Source organism: Haliaeetus leucocephalus, unplaced genomic scaffold (genome assembly GCF_000737465.1).
Source record: "Haliaeetus leucocephalus isolate CR32 unplaced genomic scaffold, Haliaeetus_leucocephalus-4.0 Scaffold228, whole genome shotgun sequence".
NCBI lineage: Eukaryota > Metazoa > Chordata > Aves > Accipitriformes > Accipitridae > Haliaeetus > Haliaeetus leucocephalus.
The window spans coordinates 23,324,343-23,345,301 of record NW_010972664.1 but is presented as its reverse complement, the minus strand read 5'-3'; the positions used below and the strand labels follow the sequence as shown (position 1 = coordinate 23,345,301).

The window sequence follows — 20,959 nt, the reverse complement described above, 5'->3', positions numbered from 1 at the left end:
TACCCGTGAGGGCGGGCGGCAGCTCGCGGGCGGGCAGCACCTCCTGCACTACGTAGCGCCCAGGGCCACAGTCCCGCAGCAGATCGGCGGGGGAGAGGGGCAGGTGGAACTCCCGGGCCGCCGCCATAGCCCCCGCCATAAGCCCACAGGCCGCGGCCTCCTCCTCAGGCAGGGCCCCGGTAACTCAAAACACCGCGCGCGGGCCGCGCTCGGCCCGCCCCCTCCTTCCCCAGCCTATCAGCGCCCAGCAGCGCTGCCGCCCGCCAGCGCCTCGCCCAATCGCCGGCTCCCTTTCCCCCCCCCCCTTCTCCGACCGTTAGCGTGACGCCACACCCTCCTCCTTCCGTTTTCCCGACGGCCACAGCGACCGGAAGGACCCGGGTCGGAGCCACGGGGCGGGCGGACGGAACCGCTCCTCTTCCTCTTCCTCTTCCTTTTTCCCCTTCCCCGGTAGCGGGGGGGGGGGAACTGGCCCGCCCGCCGGGTCACCCCCATGGCGGTGCTGGTGCGGACGGTGGGGCGAGCCCTGCTGGGCCGGACCGCTCCCCTGGTCCGGACCGAACGCAGCATTAACAGCGGCGGGGCCCGCTGGGGGCCGGTGCGGCCCGGCCTCCCCGTGCCCTTCTCCTCACCCTTGGCAGGGCTGACGCGAGCCTTCCGCATCAAGGAACCCCCAAAGCGTAAGGAGGTGGATCGGTGGACGGAAAAACGGGCCTTGTTCGGGGTCTACGATAACGTGGGGATCCTGGGTAAGACCCCGCTCCCGGTTGCGGTTGGAGGGGAGGGAGGCCGGACCCACCTGGGCGGTTTCTCCAGCAGCGAGAAGGCAGGAGGGGGGTGTAGGGGGGTAAACAGGGGCCGGCCGCCCCGGGAACAGCCTCCTCCAGGGCCTGGCTTCATCCTCTCTGACCTCCTGTTGTCAGGCGGCTTCCAGCTCCACCCGAAGAACCTCATCGTGGGGCCCAAGTGGCTGCAAGGGTGGAAGGGAAACGAGTTGCAGAGGTGCATCCGCAAGAAGCAGATGGTGGGAGATCGGATGTTTGTAGAGGACTACCACAAACTCAGCAAGAGGATCCGATACTTGTACAGGCGCTTCAATCGTACCGGGAAGCACCGCTAGGAACAACCGTGGGTTCAGCACGTGGAGCGTGGTTTTGCGGCATCGCGGTCAGAATAAAGCCGGCTTTCACACAGTTGGGTTCCCAGTGCTTTCTGCAACCTTCACGGTGCGTTTCTGGCCCAGTCCCAAAGTCCTGCTGCCGCTCCAGGCCCGAGCTCCTCTGTGCAAGTTCTGCATGCTCAATCATTTCTGACACACTTCTCGCAGACGTCTGTTACAGTCTGCATCCCAGAACTTGACCTGAGAGTCCTCTATTTTTTGGCCAGGCTTCTAGCATCCTTTCGGTTGCTGTGAGCCCCAGGTCCTCGTGTCCTGCTTGACAATTTCAGTATGCTCCAGCTTAGATTTTTGCTCATAGCCAAATTTTCAAGTTAGTGCTAAGAGTGCCTGCTAATATGTCTTCCTGCTCACTGCTTGCCTCCTTGCCCTCCATTTATCTGTGATTAATATTAAACCGTGAACGATCCAAGCATTAGTTGAAATGCATCAAAATGTGTCTTAAGAACAGGATTTGTCTCTGTTTCACGCTGATGATGACATAACCCCGCACTAATGACACCTACTCACCAAGCGGCCTTTTCCTCTTAATTTACTCAGGATTTGCAAAAGTTGTTCAGGCACTTAACTGTTTCAAAAAACTCTAGCTTCTAGTTTTCTATAACTGTTACCAGTTCCTTTAGGGGAGAAGTTACAGTAAGTCAAAGACTGTTGTATACTTCAGAAAAATCTGTACGATGAGCAGGTATTTGCCTCTCTCTTCTCCTTTAGTTGTTAATTTGGCTGCTAGGTAATTGGGGAGTTACCTGCTGACTTGATGTATTTTGTTACACAGCAATGCTACTCCTGTCTTTTAAAAGTACTTGGCTGGAAGCGGCAGGGAATGGAAAGAACTCCTTTGAGGTCTAAGCCGTAGGAAGGTGAAGCCAAAGCCTCTGTTCAGGCAGCTGAAGTCCATGTTCTCAGAGCAGGGTGGCAGACCTGTGGGACTCTTTGCCAGAAGTTGTTCTGGCTTCAAGAAATGTCCACGGATCCAAGTGGAGACTGAGCAAGCACCTGGAAGAGAGCAGCTAGGGGTTATTACATATGTAAACCACAGGTGTAGTAAATCCTTAGCTGAAAGTATATCAGTGACTGGAAAAGCATCAGAGAAAAGCATCACGTAGCCTTTGTCGCCTCTCAGTCCTTAAGCACCGACTTGGCAAGGGCTCTGTGGACCGGTAGTTCCACAAGCTCCATCCTCCGTGATTCGCAATTGTTATTGGAACGGTCTTCGCGCTGCGGCGGGAAGGTCGCCAAGCTACAGAAGCTTCTTCTCAGCTTGTCTGAAGGCACAGCTTAAAAACCTTCAGTTCTGCTGAGGCTAGTGCTAGGCTGCTCCTTAACCCCCAGTAGTCCTATCTGCAAATCCCCTGGTTGTAGTCACAACCCTGTTTTAAGTTTTCACCTTCCTTGTAGCTGCAGTCTTTTGGCTCCCAGGCTATAATTTATAACCTGTCTTGTGTATCTACTAATCTATCGGATCTGATGCTAAAAACTTTTATTAAATGGCCTGTATCACCTTATGAAAGGACAAGTTGTGAACCAGTTGCTCCTCACCCCACTCACCGCACCAAACGCCGTATGGGGAGATTTCTTGTTCTGCTGTGCTCCTGCCTCCCTGTTTGTCCCAAATTGAAGAATCCTCCCTTCCGATCCAGCAGGCTTCTCAAAAAAAAATCTTTAGAGGGGGAAAAGAAACCAAACGCGTAGTAGCTGTTCTCAGGGCTTGGGCCGCGGCTGCTTCCTTGGCGTCCCTGTTGAGGCCGTGCGGTGGGGTGGAAGCTGGCCAGCGACGCCATCTCTTAATTGAGGGGACGGCGGCTTAACCGGAGCCAACGGGCTACGGAGGTGGGAGTTACGGAGCCGCTCCACGGCCCCCGCCTCTTCACGGCACCGCCGCGGGGCTGGCCTCGAACCGGGAAAACAACGGGGACGGGTCTCAGGCCCTGCGTGACCCCAACGGAGGGTGGCGGCGAGGGGGTTTTCCCTCAGGGCTGGTGCGGGCGGCGGGTCCGGTGGCCGCCCGGGCCCCATTTGGCGACCGGGAGAGGGGCCGTGGTAGCCCCGGGGGTGGCGGGAGGCGGACGCACCACCGGTCCCGCCGCAGGGGCGGGGTGCCGGGCGGGGGCGGGCTCTGCTCCCATTGGGCGACCCTGAGAGCCAGTCACGGGGTGGGGCGGGGTTTGTCCCGTGGAAAGTCGGGAGCGAGGGAGGAGGAGGGGCTCGGCTAAACGGCCGTCTATCACAGTGCGCCTCGCTCCGGCAGGGCGGCGGAGCGTTGATTGGCTGCCGAGAAATCCAAAGGGGGCGCTGATTCGCTGTTCCTTCCTGCGGCCGCTTGTGAGTGGCTGTTGGCTCTAGGGGCGGGGCCTCGCCGCCTATAAGTACGGGAACCCTGCCGCCGGCGCTTTTAGTTGGCGGGGTGTGGAGCTCGGTGTTGCGGCGCGTCCGTGGGGGGGTCCCGGTCCGGTTCCGTGATGTGAGTGTCCGTCCGGCCGTGGCTTTGGGGGGCGGGGGGGGTGTTTGTGTGGGTGGAACGGGAGGGAACAGGCCCATAGTAGACGACTCCCGCGTCCTGGCCGGTGAGGTCCGAGTGGCGCATTGCCGCTGTCAACTTGGCCGGCGGCCACCGCTGCGCCCAGCCGTCCGGGGGCTGCCGTGTCCCCGTCCCCGGGGTGCCCCCCCCACCCCGCGCTGTGTCTCCCCGTCAGCGTGACCCTCGTCCCGGTCCTTGTGGCACGCTGCGGGTCCCCCTCCCGGTCTCCCTTCCCGGCTCCCGGGAGGCTGCAGCGCCGGGCACACCCCACCCCCCCCCCCCGGGGCCGGGCTTCCCCCGCTGCCCTCCTGGGTCTGCTATTGCTCCGGGCTCTCCCCTCAGCTCGTCCCCTCCTTGTCCGGTGTGTGGGGGTGTCTAGAAAGGGTGCAGGCCATCGGGGCAACAGCCAGCACTGCCCCAGCCCTGGGGGTACTGGGGTCCAGGTGGATTTTTGGGGAGAGTGTGCGTGTGGGGGTCCTTTCTCTTGAGTGTCTGGGTTTTTCTCTTTACTCATCTCTTTCCTTAGGTCTGATGCAGCTCAGCAACCTGCTCCCGAGGCCCCCGAAGGGGGAGCCCCTGGTGGGGCCCCCCCTGGACAAGCCACCAATGTGAGCAGTAACCGTCGGCTGCAGCAGACGCAGGCCCAAATGAAGGAGGTTGGTAACCCTGCCAGCCGCGCTGGCTTCCCGTAGGCTGCCTGCGCTCTTTTTTTCCTACCGCTCTGCAGCAGTGATGTTCTTGACAGGCGTCTGTTGCTGAGGGGGTGGATGCTCTTGTCATGCCAACGCCAGAAACGCATTCATACTCAAAAGGTGATGGCAGATCTATAAAGAGGCTGGAGGAGAGATTGCTTTATGTTTAAAAGCTGCTTAATTCCAGATAGGATTTCTAAGGAGCGGGCCTGTTAGATTTTTGGTACCTCCTAGCGTGCATCTGTTATGGAAATAAAGCTATACAGCATCCAGAACAACTGGATCTTAATCCCTGCCTGCTGCTTCAAGGGAACAGTCTGTGTGCAGACTCAGTGTGTGATGTGGGGGGAACCTTGTCTGACTTTCCAGGGTCAGTGTCTGTGGTGTGGCTGCTGACATGCAGTAACGCCTTTATGCCTCACTGGGGCAGCAACATGTAGCTCTAACTTATTTTTGCAGTTACTGGGGAGTGAGCATATGATTACTCTCATGAAGGGAGTGAATTAGACTTGCTGGATTTGAGAGCTTTTAAAGATGGGTGATGAGAATGTGGGGCCAAGGACCTGGTTTAAGTGTAGTTGAACTGATACTTTAACACGGGGTCTAGGATTTTTTCCCCCACTTCAAAGTAGGCAATGACTTGAAAACTGTTTCTTATCCTGACCCTTTTTCCTTGTTTAGAGCTTTCATTTGTTAGTATCTCAGTGTTAGTTATTGGCCAAGTTACTCCTCTTACTTTTTCAACTCTCTTTACCAATACAACTGCTGCTACTATTCTTCCTTCTGCAGGTGGTTGATATAATGTGTGTAAATGTAGACAAGGTGCTGCAACGAGACGAGAAACTGTCAGAGCTAGATGACCGTGCAGATGCCCTTCAGGCCGGTGCCTCACAATTTGAAAGTAGCGCAGCAAAACTCAAAAGGAAGTACTGGTGGAAGAACTGCAAGGTGAGTTTCCTAGTGCCCTGACCTCCTTCATCAGAAGGAAATTGGGCTGGTCCTCTCCTGCAGGGCTTTGAGAGGATAGTTGGGGCTTAATAATGATTTCAAATGCTTAGGATTCTTTTACTGTGGAAAGACTTTGAGGCCTTGGCTGTCCTACCTTCAGGGTCTGGCTGATGTTCCCTGGGTGTCAGGGAATATGTGAACTTGTCAATCTGTTCTGAGTATTGCTCTTTGCCAATCTCTCTCTCCAGATGATGATCATGATGGGAGTGATTGGTGCCATTGTGGTGGCGGTGATTGTAAGTAAGTACCAAAAAGCCCGGGATCAAGGGTGGAGAAGCACCAACTCTCCAGTACTTTAAACTTTTTGGTTTGAGATCTGGAGGGTCTTGATTGCATAAGTGTTAACTTCAGTCCTTGGGGAAGGGAGGAGGGCGTGCTGGAACTCCCACGCTTATTTTGGAAATGGTATGCTTTACATAGTAGCAGAAGGAATTGGGGGTGGCCATCATTGTAGAGATGGGCAATTCTCTCTGCCAGGTCAGGTAAACATGTAAGTATGAGGGGCATTTGCCCTGGAGCGGGTGGGTTGGCAAGTCCCTTCCCTGGTGGGGGATTTGGAGGTCTTGGGGGGCACCTTTGGTGTAACTTGCCCTTTTGTTCTTTCCTTTTTTTCCCCTATTGCTTTGTCTCCAGTCTACTTTTTTACTTGAATGTAGCTCCTTCAGTCTGCAACCTACTGTCCCCTGTCACCTTGCCTGTCTCTTCTTGCCCCTGAATCTTTCCTTCCCTTCCACCTAGCTTCTTCATTGATTTCTTTATTGGTTTTGATTTGTCTTCTGTATAGGACTCTGAAGCACTCTACTGAACATGGTTAAACTCTTCAACAGCTGCTGCAGCTTTAGGGAGGGTTATCTGAGTTTTGAGGAAAGGGAAGTAGAGGAGGAGTGGGTAGCTCTTGCTGCTGCTCTTCTGCAGGGAATTTATGTGGTTTATTTTTGGGTGTGAGCTTCTCAAATAGTGCCTGTATGGACTCTAGCAAAATAAGAATGCCTTAATGCAGTGCCTTTGGGGATGAAGGACTTCTGCATGTGAGATTCTTTAGTGTTCTGCCTAGAAAGAGTGGCAGCATGACTTAAGCTTTTCAGTGAGCTTCTGAAATAAAGGCTAGTTTGTGCTGGTCAGTGACTGTGAGCCATCTGACTGAGCTAGATGTAGTGATATAGATTTCTCTAGCCATGGGGAGATGAGCACTTAAATGATTTATTCTGCCTGTCCTTATTTTCAGATGACTTGCTGTTTGAACGTGGCCATTTCAGTTATTATAAAGGAGAACCTATGTGATTACCTCAGTCAAGTGCAACAGACTAAACACACTTAAGTGAAAGGAGGGGTTTTTTTACTATCTAAAAGGCACATGTGGGAGTAAAATCTCCTGCCAGAAGGAACAAAGGAACAACAGTAAGGAGTCTGGTGGGGGGTGTCAGATATTCCTTTCGTCTATGCAGACACAAGCCAGGACCCTGTGGCTTTCTACTGTCTTGTAGCTTTCTGGAAGACTTTGGGGTAGTGGCAGAATGGGAATGGGTGTTTTGCTTTTGTGTTACTGGGTTGAATGTCAAAGGAAATCCACTACATAGTTGGAGATGTGAAGGAGACTGGAGGTATTCCTGATGAGACTGAATGAGCCACACAGCTTTCTGATTAAGAATACCTGTTCTGTTTGTGCTGCCACAAAGCCTGAACTTTCAGCGGGAGTTAGAAAATACTTGGAATGGCTAGGTAGGGGATTCAAAGGAAAATGCTGCTCTCGGCATGGGTATTGCAAAGTGACATCAGATGTCCCAGTCTGGCAGCTTAGATCTCTAGAGATCTTGCCTATCAAACTGAAATCTTCCTACTTGCCATGGGTTCTCTTGAATTTAGATCCAAGGTGGTCTCCGCTGGAAGTAAACTTGCAGTGTGGAATGCTGTGGCTTTCTGTAAGCAATTCCCTTGTTCTCCTCCATGAAAAATAACAAGAGCTGTGAATTGCTTGAATGTGTTGTCAAACCTGGGGTTAAGTGAGCTGCCCTGTTCCTGAGTTTCTGCAGTCTGACTGCAGAACGTTTGTTTAGTGGTTTTTGTTGTTGGGTTTTTTTGGGTGATTTTTGTTCTTTTGTTTGTTTTCTTTTTCACAAGCTGAGCTGTAGCCTGTCATCTAGAGTGGGAAGAGGGAACTCCTTTAGTTTAGGAAGCTCTGCCTCAGTTCTAGAATACACTGGCATCTGCCTAGGCTTAAGGGGATATGGGGAGGCAGGGGAGAACATCACTGGAGTTCCCAGATGGGAGTGAAGTAGCAAAGATGGGAAGGGCAGATGCTTTTGGTTTCACTGGGTGTGCTGGGGAAGCCCCTTTCCTCCTCACTGGGCATCTGGGAAGGGACTAGGTTTTGCATGCTCACTTCCATGCCCCAGCATTTCATTTGCACTGAGTTCATCTCCCTGCAATTCCATCCCTCTCCACCTTGGGTGAGGGCAGAGGTGAAGATCTGGAGTGAAGCAGCCCTCGTCCCCTGAGCACTTCCCTAATTCCCTGTGGAACAGATGTGATGGACGGTCAGAAGTGCATCTACTGAAGAGGAGCCAGGGCCTGCTTGTACTACTTACTGCTATCATTTTAGGGGGTGGGCATACAAGCTTGAGGCCCACAGACCAGCAATTCTCTTGAACTCTTCTAAACAAGCCTTTGGTGCCACATTCTTCCTGTTCCTTTGGGGGCTGAGGTCCCCCTAGGCTCTCTCTTCCATTTCTTTCTCTTAAATGTTGTATGTTGCCTCTTCTGCTCCCTTTCCCCTCCCTTGTGTCTCTATGCATGGGCAAAGAAAAAAATCACCAAGGCCCTCTGAGTAAAAGCAAGGGACTCTGCTGTTCACAGCATTACAGCCACTCACGCACGTGCAGTTTATTTCCTTCCTCTATAAACACAACTGTAATCTCCTCTGGCATGTTATACTAATCAGCTCATGTACTTTTAATGGTCTCTAAGAAACACAATTCGCCACCTTACTGAGTCTGTCTGGTCTGTCAGTGGGTGGGGAGGGGTTGGGATACCAAACTGGTTTTGGAACATCTCTTTTTTTTTGTCACTTTCATACTATACACACACCTGAAGTTCTGGCCCTCAAAGCAGTGGCTGGCTTTCCATTAAAATGATGGTAGTTCCAGTTGTACTGGAACCGTGTGCTGGACTGACTCTGGTAAGTCTGTAACACGAAGTATGAACCAGCAGCTGTGGAAGAGGCTGCCCAAGCGAACTCTTACTTCCAGCCACCAAATGTCTACCTGCTGTGTAATGCATGAGGAGGTAGTCCCCTGCATCGGATGGTGTGTTACTGGTAGCTCTAGTTCCTCAGGCTGTGATGCCTTTGGGTTTCAATAACCTATCCTAGGATCCTTAAACCCAGAAAGCAATTCTCCATTGGTGTTGGGACATACGTTCAGGATCCAGATGAAGACCTCCAAGAGTAGCTCACAGCATATCTTGGAGCATGGCTGGAATAAAGGTAAGTGGCCCCTTGTTTTGCTTCACTGTACACTTGAAACTCATTAAAAAGAAATGACAGAGCTTTGTCCAGTGTGGACTTATTTTAAAATGAGGTACTTGTGGCCTTATTTGCCCCTGCTGTTCCAAACTTCAGGTTGTAAAGCAGTACTCCCTGTGGCTTGTGGTTCCCTTACGATCAATCTTTGTCCGGTCTTAAACATCAAAATCATGGCAGAACAATGTATGGTCAGTGGTGGATTTGGAGTGGTGCAGCCAGGCTAATTCTTTGAAAGATGAAAGCCTTCCTGGGAAAGGAGGTTGTCTGGACTGGCTGGTGGATTAAAGCAGCACATACGGTCTAAACTTCAGCACAGATCAGGCCTGCACAACCTGAATGAACCAGTCATGCTACAATTCCTGCCAAGTTGTGTGTTGTCTTCCTATTAGTTCCCAGCTTTGTTCATGTAGGGGGATAGGAAAAACTTTTTCTTGGAACGGATGTGTTTCCAGACTGTTGACTACACAGTCTCCCAGGTCCCTAGCCAAACCTAGGGACTTGAATGCTCACTTTCAAAAGCTGGCCAGCTGCTCTGGAGCACAGAACTGGGGCTGAAGATGCTGCTGAAAGTTGCCCCAGGATTGTCCCCAACTTGCCTTCTCCCTGCATGACAGATGCTCACAGTCCAAAAAGACACAACTTGCTTTTCTTCAGTGTCCTGTGACCTACAGTTGCTCCTTGCATGTTTTCCATGTCGTCCAAATAACTGTGCTATGCCTCTAACATACCTATGACCACAGAGCATTTATATCCCCTCAGCTTTCTCCTTCTCCCCAGCTTAGACCTTTAATTTGCCTTTTGCTGACCTACAAATCACTCTAAATGCACACTTCCTTCCCTTTTCTCTAATATTTCACATTGTCAGTGAAATACTCCATTTTCTGCACTCTCTCTCCAGCACTGCTGGACTCGCCTCTTGTTTTCAGCCAGACCAAGCTCACTATACATCTGTTGAGCTGATAATTTGCGGTCTTGTCAGCCTACAAGAAGTGTAGGGATGTTCCTGGGAGGATCACCTGATTTCTCCCAAGATGGTGATTTTTGCCCTGATCCTCAGGACAGGGAGGGCTAATCTATTTATCGGCTTGTATAACAGCTTTGTGTTTGTGCAGGCTTTTAACTCTGGATTTACAGCTACCCAGAATGGGGCCATTACTTTTGAGTTCATCAGTCAAAGCTAATTTTTTTTGCATTTTAACACTTTTACAGAAGAGAGAGATAATATGGTGCAAGCTTCCCCTAGGGAATACATCACCACCTTCTACAGCTATATTTCTTTATGATGGTGAAGAGAATTTAATGTTTCAAGTAGTTATGCATCTGATTAATCTTCCTTTAATTACCCACTTAACTACGTGTGATGCAGTGGGTCACATCAATTTTATGGTTATCACAAGGTTCCATGTGATGTGAGGAATCGTGTCTTACTCTTTGGATATTCAGGAAAGATCATGCTCACCATATGAATCATCGTACGTTTATGATACACAGAGACTGTTTTAGAAGTTGCACCTGCTCGCTCTTCTTTCTTGATTTGGAGGTGATTTTGTGAAGCAAACACCTTTGTGTCCAGTGTCATGTTTTTACTTCACTTAAAATCTCCCATAAACACAGAAAGTGGATTTTTTTTTTTCTTGTTTGTAGCAGTCCTGATTTTTTCCACTGGGAGCCTCCCGGGGGAATACATGTTCCCACAGCTCTAAGTGCCTGTGGTTGCAGGGCTTTCCTTCCTGCTGGGCTGCTCCCCTTGCTGAAGGACACCCCCTGAATCACTCCCTCCTATTCCCAGCAGAGAGACATCATCTTCACTTTCAAACAAGGGTCCTCAGCTGAGCACTGGGGTAAAGTTTGAAAAACCATGAATATTTGTGTAATAAAGAATACAGCGTTCACGTCTATGAGGAGGAAGAAAATCACTGTCTGCTGGGAAGTGAAAAGTGCATTTAGGTAATTGAGGCAAAAGCAGTACAACAAGCATGTGTTTAGCATCTCAAAGGGAAGAATTGGGCAACAGTTTATATACTGCAGTAAAATCCTCCATCTTCCCAAGGGCAGTGCATCTACCTTAATTTTTAAAATATTTGAAGTTTTTCTTTTGTTATGATTAACTAGTTTTTAAATTCAGAAGAGGTTGTTTGCAGTGTGATTGGGTACATAGTACCACAGCTATTTGCCTAAATGATACGCTTAAATTCCGGTATCTGTGTTTGTGTCCGTTCAAGTGGATAATCCTGTTTGTTAAGGACATCACCCTTGCTCTCTTGATACCCCATAAAGTGCTGTGTAAATACCATTGCAGCAGAGGTCTGAGTATTTGTAAAAAATAGTATGGCAAGCTTACTGCAAGAAATAAGATGTGTGCTTTCACGCAAAGACCCCCAAATTCCACTGGTTCCTGGGAAGAGGACCATCTTTGTCCTGGCCTTGATTGCCTATGTGGTCCATTCCAACAGGCTGAAGCTTTCCCTGAAAGGATCTTAGATTAAAGCCTGCAGCACTTTTGTGCTTCACAATCCTCAGCAGAGCCTCTGTGGGTGAGCCAGAGAAGAGTGGAGCAGAGCAGGCACTGCGTGACCTGTGCTATTCTGATCCTCTTTCCTGCCATGAGATCCTGCAAGAGATACTGTTTGGGATGTTTTTGAGGGTGTGCATAGCCACTTAGTTTCCATAGCTCCTATGTAGAGATCAGTTTATCCCCAACGCTCTAGCAAACAGTCAAATGGCTGAACGTACATGTGTACAGTATATCACAAGGAAGGAGACTGCTGTACAGCTAAGATCTATCAGTGCCACATAGGCAGCTTGAAAAGGGAGACCTCATTCTGCCAGGGGTGTTTTGTCCTGACCTGAGAGTGGCAGCAAGCATCGATCACCTCCCCGGTGTATTGTGTGTAATATAGATTGAGATTATGTCAGTGGCTGTAATCTCTCAGGGCTATACAAGTAGCCTCTCCTCAGGGAGAAGAGAGGGTGGGTGGCTTGGTCTTGGGATCAGAGCTGGACATTAAGAACTAGGAAAGGAGCAACCAGTTTCCAACCTTAAGGAAAGCTTAACAAAGCTCAGCCTGTTGAGAGACTTGTACCCCAGAGACTACATTCCTGTCCCTTGTTGTACCACAGAGGAGGCCAGTCACGCCTGCCAAACCTCTTTAATTAACAACAGACCAGAATTGTGGCAGCATCCTTGTTGCAGGGACAAGAAAGCATGCATGCACCTGTAGGTGTGCACATGCAAGGAGCGTAAGGAAACCAAGTGGACATCTCCCCCATACATATACTAGATCAAGTCTCATGCCTGGGGATCCCCAGAGCAATAATATTTTATGAGACTGAAGAATTCACCTACAGTAGTGAAAGCAATGAACCCAGGCCAACCACAGTGCAGTCTTCTGCTATGGTCCAGGTAGAGCACCCCAGAAAGAAGGAAATGCAGGTCCCACAGACAAAGTGTGCAGCCTCTGCTCCAACTGCCATCCATCCGAACTGTGGAATAAGCCACTGCCTCACTCGCGTCCCACCTCACCATCCCTGCTCGGCCCACGCGGTTCCAGGCTGTTGTAGGATGGCAGCATGGTCACTACAGCCTCAACGGTGAAGCGGTGTGGAGCACTGAGACCTGGTGCCTCGTCTTGGAAAGCAGTGTTATCATGACTGTTTGGAGGAGGTTGTGGTGGAGAGAGATGCTGCCGCCAAGAACGGAACCAGCGTAAGGCCAAGATAAAGGTGATGGCGATGAAATCCAGGATCAGCTCTGCCAGCTCCATCACAGACAGGACAGAGGATCCGAACCAGAGACTCCACTGGTTCCCAAGCTGGGACAGCAGAGTCACTACCTGCAAGAGATGGAGAAAGGGCAGTGAGGACAGCCCTCGTTTGAGCCTTTTGCTTCCCTGCCTGCTCCCACTAGCAGTGCCCCCGCAGTGCTGGAGAATTTTTCCCACCCTGCCACAGGAAAAGAGACTCAATATCCAGCAATGCTGCTGGAACAAATGTTGGCCAATATGAAGGGACATCGTGGGGGAATGGGTGAGTAGAGAGGACGTGGCAGTAAAGTATGTACCGTGAAGGCAGGAGACTCCCCATTGGTCTTGTAGTTCCACTCCTCAAAAAAGATATTCACTTTGGCAACTCCGTTCCTGTAAATGAAAGATGGGGCTCAGCAATCCCAAATCTGCAATCCCTGCATTTCTTCACCAAGCGTAATTGTCTTCTCTGTCCCCTTCTGCCCTCCTGTCCTCCCACATATACCAGCCAGAGGCTTTTCCCCATCTCTGCTGTTCCATCATTCTGCACTAAATACAGTCTTTGGTACTCACAGTGCACTTCTGAGACTGCACTGTGAAACCCAATGTTTGTGGCATCTTACATTGGCTAAGTACAAGCTCCTGCATGACTCTCCTTCCCACTCTTCCATCAGCCCTTACCATGACTCCAGACCACACAGCAGCTGCCTGGGGCTTACTATTTTTATACTAGCATGTGACCCTTTTCAGATTCTTCACTTGGATTCCCAGTCCTTGTTGAAGTCTCAGTTTATCTCTACTGTGACTCAAATCCACTGGCCTTGTCCATGGGTCCCATGCCTAATCTCTTCCCATCTGTGATTTAATCTTGACTCTGACCACCCCAACACACACACTCCACTCGGATGGTTTCTGGTTTGGATGCAACTTCTGCTGAGGGGCTCTCACCTCTTCGATGTGATATTGTATTTGTTCTGTTGTGAAAGCATGTAAAAAACCCAGTCCTGAAATGAAAGTGCAATAAATTGCATTACATGATCGCAGTCACCTCCTGTAGGTTTAGTACCAGTTGAGGAAGGACTAAATGGGAGGTGAGAGCAGCGCTAGGGAGCCAGGATACCCTCTCCTTACCTCTGAGATAGCAGAAGGCCAACGGGAGTATCCAGCTGACAGCTGGTATTCTGTCATTCTGGAAGACAAGAGGCCGTGTTAGCTGTTGAAGCTGTAGGAGCCACAAGGCCAGGTCTCTCAATCCCCAGGCACACCTGGAAACTCCCTCCCATGCTGAAGTTCTGCCCACTTCCCACTGAGCTTCTGCACAGTCCTTGGGAGCTCACCCCCAAGCTGACACTGATGCTCCTCAGCCATTTCGGCTTCCTGATGGGAGAAACATCATTTCAGGTTGCAGCTCAGCTATTGACTCAAGCATTTGCCCTGGTCAGCGAATGCTTTCCAACACCTCTAGGAATAAAGAGTTTCCAGTCTGCCTGACAATCAAACTTACTTGCAAGGTTTCCGACATTTGTGGAAACAGCCCAGCACGTCAGCTTTGAATTCAGCCAGGAGTTTGTAATAGCAGTAGCCTGAGCAGCAGAGAAAGTAAATCCAGGTAAGCTCACAGTATCTGTATACAAAGGGTGACGGGCGACAGCAGGGGGAATCCAGGGGAGATTTTCTTCCACAAGCTCAGAGGGACTAGCCATCCAAGACAAGAGTGTCTTTTGGATGTCCCACACCAGGAAGGTCACTGAAGACAATGAGGAGATGTAATGGGACATGAGGTGGACCAAACAGGTTGAGGTGGGCATGAGCTTTACTATTCCTCCTGTCCACTTACCCCAGGCTACGTGCTTTGTGTAGTCACAGTACTCTGCTCCAGCGGGTAAGGGATAGAAGTAATATGCACAGCCACAGCGCTCTACCATGTTGAGCTGAAAGCAGGAGCGAATGCAGACCTGGGAGGCGTATGAGGTGGAAAAGGCTGAACAAGGGAACCAAACCCACTGCAGCCTGTATCACATCATACTATTAACAGAGCCCACGGACAAGCGTGGCTGTTAGGGGACTGAAGCGTTTCAGGAAAGTAGGGACACAAGCTGGCACAGGACCAGTGATAATGAGTTACCTGTTCGGTGTAGCGGGATGAGTACAGATTTTGCACTGGCACATCACTGCCATCCTCTGTGCAATCACTGTAACTGCCCCCAAGACGCACAGTCATCTCCTAGAATATTGAACAGTCATTACTCAGAACGACTGGTTCTTTGCTGTTCTCTTTCTACGCTTCCCAGCCACAGGCTGCTTGTCCATCAGTATCTGCTTTTTATGCTTTCCTCAGGATGCCAGGTCCCCCTGCTTTCCTCCATTTCATTGTTCACTGATAAATTGCAGCCAAATGCTTCTCGTCTAGTCCAGTAAGCTGCTCTTCTTCCCCTCCCTCCACTCCATGTGATTAATCCCCTCCCTTAAATACACACTGGGCCCATGACAACCCATCTGTATCTATCCACCACGTTAAAGCTCCCCCATAACCTCACGTCCACAGCTCTTACCCCTGCTGCTTCCTCACCTTTCTCATGCTGATGGAGGTCTCGATACCCGGACGCACGTTGAAACCCCCATCATCCATGAAGGCTGGCTCATTCTGATCGTGGACCATGACCCTGGCTCCCGTCACCGTGGACAACAAAGGGATGAAATCATTCTGTTCGGTGCGCACCACCAGAGAGAGACCTGAGGAAATGTCAAGAGAGCAAGGGGGGTCACGGCCGGCCGTCGTGCGGGAGAGGAGAGAGAGCAGAATGGTTAGAAGTAAGTCCGTAAGAGATGAAGGACGAGAAACATCAACCAGGGCTGCACCAAAGCTGGGAAGCAGTGGAGGGTGGCTGGAGAGAGACCAGAGCCAAAGCTGGAGGCTCCAGGAGAGGCCAGAGAAAACTGGATTTCTTCACTGGGGCTTAGCAAAAGCCGAACTGGGAATTGAGAGAGATTTCATGGAAAGACTCGGAGCCAGATGGAAGAAAAGCCTGAACTTTGGATGTAGAGAGGTTTCAGGGGGTTTGGGAACACAAACAGGTCAGTGGCTGGAAACAGGAAAATGGGGAAGGAGAAGGTGAAGACCAGGCTCTCTGGAGCACAGCACTACACCTCAACAGGGGACTTCAGGAAGGGCCAGCACGGGTCCAGAGGGAGCAATGAACATAAGGATCAGGCACTGATGGGAGAGAGAGAGTTCAATGGGGCAGCAGCGAGGGACAGCCATGTCCATGAGACAGCCAGCTCCACATGGGTGAAAACAGAGCTTGGGCGAGACAGAGCAGGGCTGCAGCCTGCCACCACCAGCGTTAAGCACAGCAGGATGATGCCTGTAACTCCTGGGGAAAGCAGAGCTGAGCTGTTCTTACTCACCAATGAGTGCCTCTCACCCACCATTATTGATCCCAGGCAGCGAGGATGTCCACAGGCTGCTGCTGTTGTCGTTAAAAGTATAGCAGTTCCCGTACAAGGGATGGTGGAAGTGGGTGTAATTCCTGAGAGGGGAACAGAAACATTCACACAGGGTGAGAAGGACTGTGAGACCAAGGGGAAGGGCTTTCTGAAAGGAACAACTCTGTTTTCCACCTGCAGGGAGAGGGGCTTACAGCAGATGGGCAGTATTTGTTATGTAAACTTGCCTGAACAGGGAAAAGCAATTAAAATGTGCTGTAAAAAATATCCTGGACCCGGACAGGTTTTTCATACTGCTAACCCTTGAAAGCCCAAATGGGTTTTAGCAGTACTAGCAATTACTGTATTATCTTCCTAATATTGACAAAACTCTCAGCTCTTCCTACCCCTCCACCTCCCATGCTGATGGGGTTTCATTCCAGTACGTCTTTGGGGCTTTTTGACCAATGATGGCAGCAGAGAAGTGGGATATTTTTTTACTGTCTTTTTGTAACAACTCTCTCTTCTCCTTTTGTACATGGGCTGATATGTACCAGTTTACCACTGTAGAGAGTAGAATAAAGAGACCTCTACACTGTACATCTGTACCCACTCCGGGGTTTGTACCAGTATTACTATTTCATTTGTGTGAAACCCAGGAAAAGGCAAAACCATCCTCCAAGGTCGTTTCAGGTCACAGAAACTGTGACCCTGCTGAGCACAACCCACAGGAAAGACTCAAGAAACATCATTTGAGACAACAAGAACTGAACGAGGCACGATCCCACCTTGGGAAAGAGGTTCTCTAATGTGGGTTTCTTGATTCCCCTTGGACCCAGGCACAAAATAGGGGTGTTTTCAGGAAGATTTGGTGGGCTCTTTCCACCACTTACGCCTTGTCACATGTTGCTTCATTGAAGCGGCAAGCATAGATGAAATTCTCAAAGTCAGACTCATCCAGGGCTTTTGCATCAGGCATCTGAGCCAGGATATTGATATAGTGAAAGCTGTACCATTCCCGCACGGCATCCACCCCTGAGGAGTACGCCTGATGGAAACAGTCCTTGTTGTTTTCACTGCACTGTTAAGAAGAGAAGGAGAAAACCAGCCGTGTCACAGAAGTCTTGTCCAGGAGGCAAGGCTGTGCCTGTGCATTAGCTGTGCTCCCTCAGCACGGGCAGGAGATGAACCCGAGGGAGTGGAAGAGCTCCGCTGGGCTCCTGCGCTCGACTAAAAATTGATCAGCAGGATGGGGAAAAGCAAACCCAGGGCAGCTCCTCGGTGGAAGGGAAACACCAGGTGAATGAGCACAGCTAAGTAAAAGCCAGGAGGCAGCAAGTCACAGTGAGGTGTGCAGGGTGATCTGCTGCACATAAATTCTATGTGGTGGTATAAAACCAGAAACTTTAAATTCCTGTGTGGGGAGCCCTTCCTTCAGGGTGTGTCCTGTAAGACGTTTGTGATCCTGTGGGAACTCCAGTTAACTGGCAAGCGATTAGCTTCAGTCCTTCAGCACCTTTTTAAATGCAAACACAGATACCCTAGGGCAAAGAAGCTGCTACCTAGGAGCAAATGCGACCGTGACCACATTTCACATGGCCCACTGCCATCCAATACTTTCCCCTTTGCTATTATTGGGCAAAACTGCAGCAGCTGATGTTAATAAATGGCTCTCCAAAGGCAACTGCAAGGCTGATGTAGCCTTCAGGAAGGACAAGGTTTCCCTACTCTACCTAGGAAAAGACAGGCAGTGACATGGACAAGTCTGTGGCCCACGTGGACAGGGACAGGACTTGGGGTGCGGGATTGCATTGGGCAAAGGATTCAGCTCTACCTTTATCTGTCATTAACAAAAGCCAGTGCAGATTAATCAGACTTCTACGTAGGGAAAGGCATGGCCAAGGGTCTAACAAGACAGAAATAGCTTGGCAGAGACCAGAGCCTGTAGGACACAGGATATCTAGGGATCTCACCAGAACAAAGCCAATTTTCCAGTCGTTCTTGTCCACTGAGGGACTGTTCTCTGGCAAGTTGACTAAGTTATCCCGCTTCTGCCTTCGCAGCGGATGGCGCTGGACATGATGGAGCAGGCTCCTTGAGCTACGCTTTCGCGTGGACAGTGTGGACCAGTCGCTTCGTGCCAGAGACATGTTGTAGTCATAAAGGTCTAGCAGTGTCTGATGCGTGATTTGGTCCAGCTCATCCAGCTTCTTCCGGATGGCACTGTATCTATACGGGGAGGAGAGACGAGCCTGCAGGTTTAGGGCTGGATGCACATAAACACCTCTGAATAAGACATGCAGCAAAGTTTGCTGGGGTGATTCAGAACATTCCTGCTGCCAGCTGCAAATCCAGCCCCTTGCCCGAGGCTACCATCCTTGTAGGAGAGAAGTAAACGCATCTGCTTTTGCCCTGCGGCAGTTTACAATGCAGCCTGCTAACACACCACCAAGCAGAGCTGCCTAAAATAACGTGCCTTACTGTGAATGCCCTGCAGCAGCAAAGGCCTGTGAAAAGTGTCCTTTCCACCGGCACAGCTACAGAAGGGGACGGTCAAGGACCGTGAGGAGAACAAGAGTACCTGCTTTTATCCTACACCTGCAAAAGTCAAGGCAGTCGACAGCTCTGGGAGTCTATTTCTTACCTGTATGGATTGAGGGTGCACAGTGTCACGGCTGGGAAAGTCAGCCTGTCGGAGTTAAGGTTAAGGTTGAGGTTGACAGGGTAGCTGAAGTACTCCCTGTAGAGGATCCCAAACTGCCAGTACATTAAGCCGAAGGTGAGAAAGAAGAGAACGGACCAGAAGGCTGTCTTCATCTTATTCTTTTTGGAGCACACCAGGCGGATAGCCCCGTGGATGGTTGTGTTGCTGCAGAAGAACTGGAACAGCTCCTGGTAGGAACCGTAGAACTCGATGAGACCCTCCCGTTCCTCTTCTTTCTGCCGGTGCTCCTCTTCTTGCTTACACTGCCTCGTTTTCTCCCCTTCTGGCATCTTCCCCGTCTTCACAGACCCACCCTACGGCACAAACCCCGAATTAGGGGGTAGCCCCGGTGACACAAACCGGCTCTGCGTCACCCTCTTCCCAAAACCTCCGGGCTTTCACCCCCTCCTCCCCAACCGTCCACGCACAAGCTCCCACCACCCCAGCGCTCTCCTCCCACGGGTGACAAGGCGGGGAGGGGGACACACAGATCCGATCCCCCCCGCCGGGACCCCCCTCGCCCCAAGGGACTAACGCGAGGTGCCGTGCCCATGGCGGGTGGCGGCTGCCGGGACCGGGATCGGAGCCGGTGTGTGCTTTCCCCGAGCGCTGCCGGCTCTCCCACAGCCTTCCCGGCTGGGCTGGGACCGGTTCCTTTCCAGTTGGAGCCAGCAGCCCGCCCGGCTCCTGCCCTGCCAGCCTCTCCCCGCCCGCCCCTCCTTCCTTCCTTCCTTCCTTCCTTCTTCTCCTGCCCCTTCCCCTTTCCTCCCCCCTTCCCCGGGCGCTGCTCCCGAGGAATAAAAAGCCCCTTTCAAGTGTCCGTGGCCGGGCAGAGCCGGAGGAGGAACCGGCGACACGACCTTGGCGGGTCGTCCCCGTCCCCGTTCCCGCCCGGTGCTCTGTGAGGGGAGCCCTGCCCCGGCCTGCTGCTGCGGCTGAGGAACAACCTGTCCCGCCGTTCCACGCACGGCGGGGACACGGCGTCCCGGCCAGCGGTCCCGCGGAGGGCTGGTCCGTGGCTTTAATGACCGATTTGTGCTTTTCAAGGGCAAAGCCGAGGTAGATGGGGGGGGGTTGGGGTGAAATCTGCAAGAGGGTCGGGGCTGGGGCAGAGCAGGCAGTGGCGGCTCGGTGATACGCATGAGGTAGCGTCACTTTCGCTGGTTCATTAACTAAAGAAATCGTTCGTATCCAGAACTACCTGGCCCAGCCATGAGGAGGAACCTGTTTCACCCATCTGTGCCTGGGAAATCGAGGTCTCCCAAAGTCTCGCCGCGTTTCCTCAGACCACCGAAATGAACGCCCATAGCCAGACCAGGAGCCCCTAACACCCCCCTGCCATTATAACGGTGGAACCCCTTTCCCAATCCTTTCCCCCAAAGATTTCCTCTCAAACGAGCTCTCTCTGAGGTTTTCACTTCTTTCTTTCCTTTATGAATAACCTCCTTCAGATCAGTCCTTGTTCGGAGTCGTCTGTCACTGAATTTCGATCCTTATTGGAGTTAGAAGTGGTTTGGTTAGTGACTCAAAACACACAGCCGCTTTTACCTCTTCATATTGCAAAATACCATGCTTGAAAAGGGCAAGCAGTACACTTTTGAGGCCAGCAGTTAAGTGACAGCGTGTTAGGAACAGCCTTGTGACAGCTGCTCGTTACAAACCTACAGCCACAACCTAGAGCTTTCCTCGAGCCCCGTCCCGTGACAAAAAGCAATGCAAAGCAAAAACGTCGTTTCTTCTGCAGTTCTAAACTTAATTATACCTCAAGTAATTTATTTTGAACTTTCATCAAAGGTGAGTTGCACAAGGTGGAAGGGATGGGGGGGAAGGAACTAATTAATACTGTATCAAATGCCTATTACAAAGCAGCTTCCCCAGAGCATTAGAAGTGTCCTTCTGGGTCAGACCGACAGTCCGTGCAGCTCCATACCCCATCTGGGGCAGTGCCATAGGAGATGCCATTTAGTGGAGGGATGCGAGCTCTTCTGACTTGTGCCATTTGTGTGTTTTATGCACTCAGATAGACCTGGAGAATCCCCAAAGAGGCACATCAGCCTTTTGAACCAGCCTTGTAACCTATGCATTAACGATTACACAGCATTGGTGCTTACAATTACCATTACAATGGAGCTATAGTCCAGTCACTTTGTAGAGAGCATGTTTATAACTTG

General features: G+C 51.1%; 4 protein-coding genes across 8 annotated transcripts in view; 2 read left to right on the top strand and 2 right to left on the bottom strand.

Annotated features, from left to right (window-relative positions):
• NCAPD2 (non-SMC condensin I complex, subunit D2) overlaps window positions 1–127 on the bottom strand; it is a 25,970-nt gene extending 25,843 nt beyond the window's left edge. Inside the window, exon 1 of the mRNA XM_010567539.1 lies at window positions 4–127. Within this exon, the coding sequence (XP_010565841.1) occupies window positions 4–127 (124 nt within the window). The remainder of the gene's footprint in view (window positions 1–3) is intronic.
• A 267-nt stretch (window positions 128–394) lies between these two features.
• MRPL51 (mitochondrial ribosomal protein L51) lies at window positions 395–2,572 on the top strand. The gene is made up of 2 exons (XM_010567536.1): window positions 395–749; window positions 924–2,572. Exons 1-2 carry the CDS (start codon window positions 494–496, stop codon window positions 1,118–1,120), a joined length of 453 nt encoding a protein of 150 aa, XP_010565838.1. The 5' UTR covers window positions 395–493; the 3' UTR covers window positions 1,121–2,572.
• A 1,036-nt stretch (window positions 2,573–3,608) lies between these two features.
• On the top strand, window positions 3,609–8,928 carry VAMP1 (vesicle-associated membrane protein 1 (synaptobrevin 1)). Of its 5 annotated transcripts, none has more exons than XM_010567533.1 (5): window positions 3,609–3,638; window positions 4,222–4,351; window positions 5,177–5,335; window positions 5,584–5,635; window positions 8,486–8,928. In XM_010567533.1, coding segments are annotated over exons 1-5 (384 nt in total). In that variant the 5' UTR covers window positions 3,609–3,636; the 3' UTR covers window positions 8,527–8,928. The 5 variants fall into 5 exon arrangements, with proteins under 5 accessions (XP_010565835.1, XP_010565834.1, XP_010565836.1 ...); XM_010567532.1 differs by lacking the exon at window positions 8,486–8,928 and adding an exon at window positions 6,621–7,422; XM_010567534.1 differs by lacking the exon at window positions 8,486–8,928 and adding an exon at window positions 6,029–7,422.
• A 3,155-nt stretch (window positions 8,929–12,083) lies between these two features.
• On the bottom strand, window positions 12,084–19,341 carry SCNN1A (sodium channel, non-voltage-gated 1 alpha subunit). Its single transcript, XM_010567529.1, has 13 exons — window positions 19,324–19,341; window positions 18,729–19,102; window positions 18,058–18,313; window positions 16,978–17,165; window positions 16,088–16,188; window positions 15,228–15,391; window positions 14,784–14,882; window positions 14,496–14,613; window positions 14,163–14,241; window positions 13,790–13,847; window positions 13,607–13,662; window positions 12,976–13,051; window positions 12,084–12,748 (listed from the first exon to the last, which is right to left on the bottom strand). The coding sequence occupies exons 1-13, from the start codon at window positions 19,339–19,341 to the stop codon at window positions 12,419–12,421; spliced, it is 1,917 nt and encodes a 638-aa protein (XP_010565831.1). The 3' UTR covers window positions 12,084–12,418.
• Between the last annotated feature and the right edge of the window lie 1,618 nt (window positions 19,342–20,959).

Coding starts and splice junctions, on each gene's coding strand:
- VAMP1 (XM_010567531.1), top strand. Junction 4,352..5,176: donor CGCAGGCCCAAATGAAGGAG/GTTGGTAACCCT, acceptor TTCCTTCTGCAG/GTGGTTGATATAATGTGTGT. Junction 5,336..5,583: donor ACTGGTGGAAGAACTGCAAG/GTGAGTTTCCTA, acceptor CTCTCTCTCCAG/ATGATGATCATGATGGGAGT.
- MRPL51 (XM_010567536.1), top strand. CDS start 494: ATGGCGGTGCTGGTGCGGACGGTGGGGCGAGCCCTGCTGGGCCGGACC. Junction 750..923: donor CGATAACGTGGGGATCCTGG/GTAAGACCCCGC, acceptor TCCTGTTGTCAG/GCGGCTTCCAGCTCCACCCG.
- SCNN1A (XM_010567529.1), bottom strand. Junction 17,166..18,057: donor GGAAAATTGGCTTTGTTCTG/GTGAGATCCCTA, acceptor TCTTCTTAACAG/TGCAGTGAAAACAACAAGGA. Junction 12,749..12,975: donor GGGAGTCTCCTGCCTTCACG/GTACATACTTTA, acceptor CATCTCTTGCAG/GTAGTGACTCTGCTGTCCCA.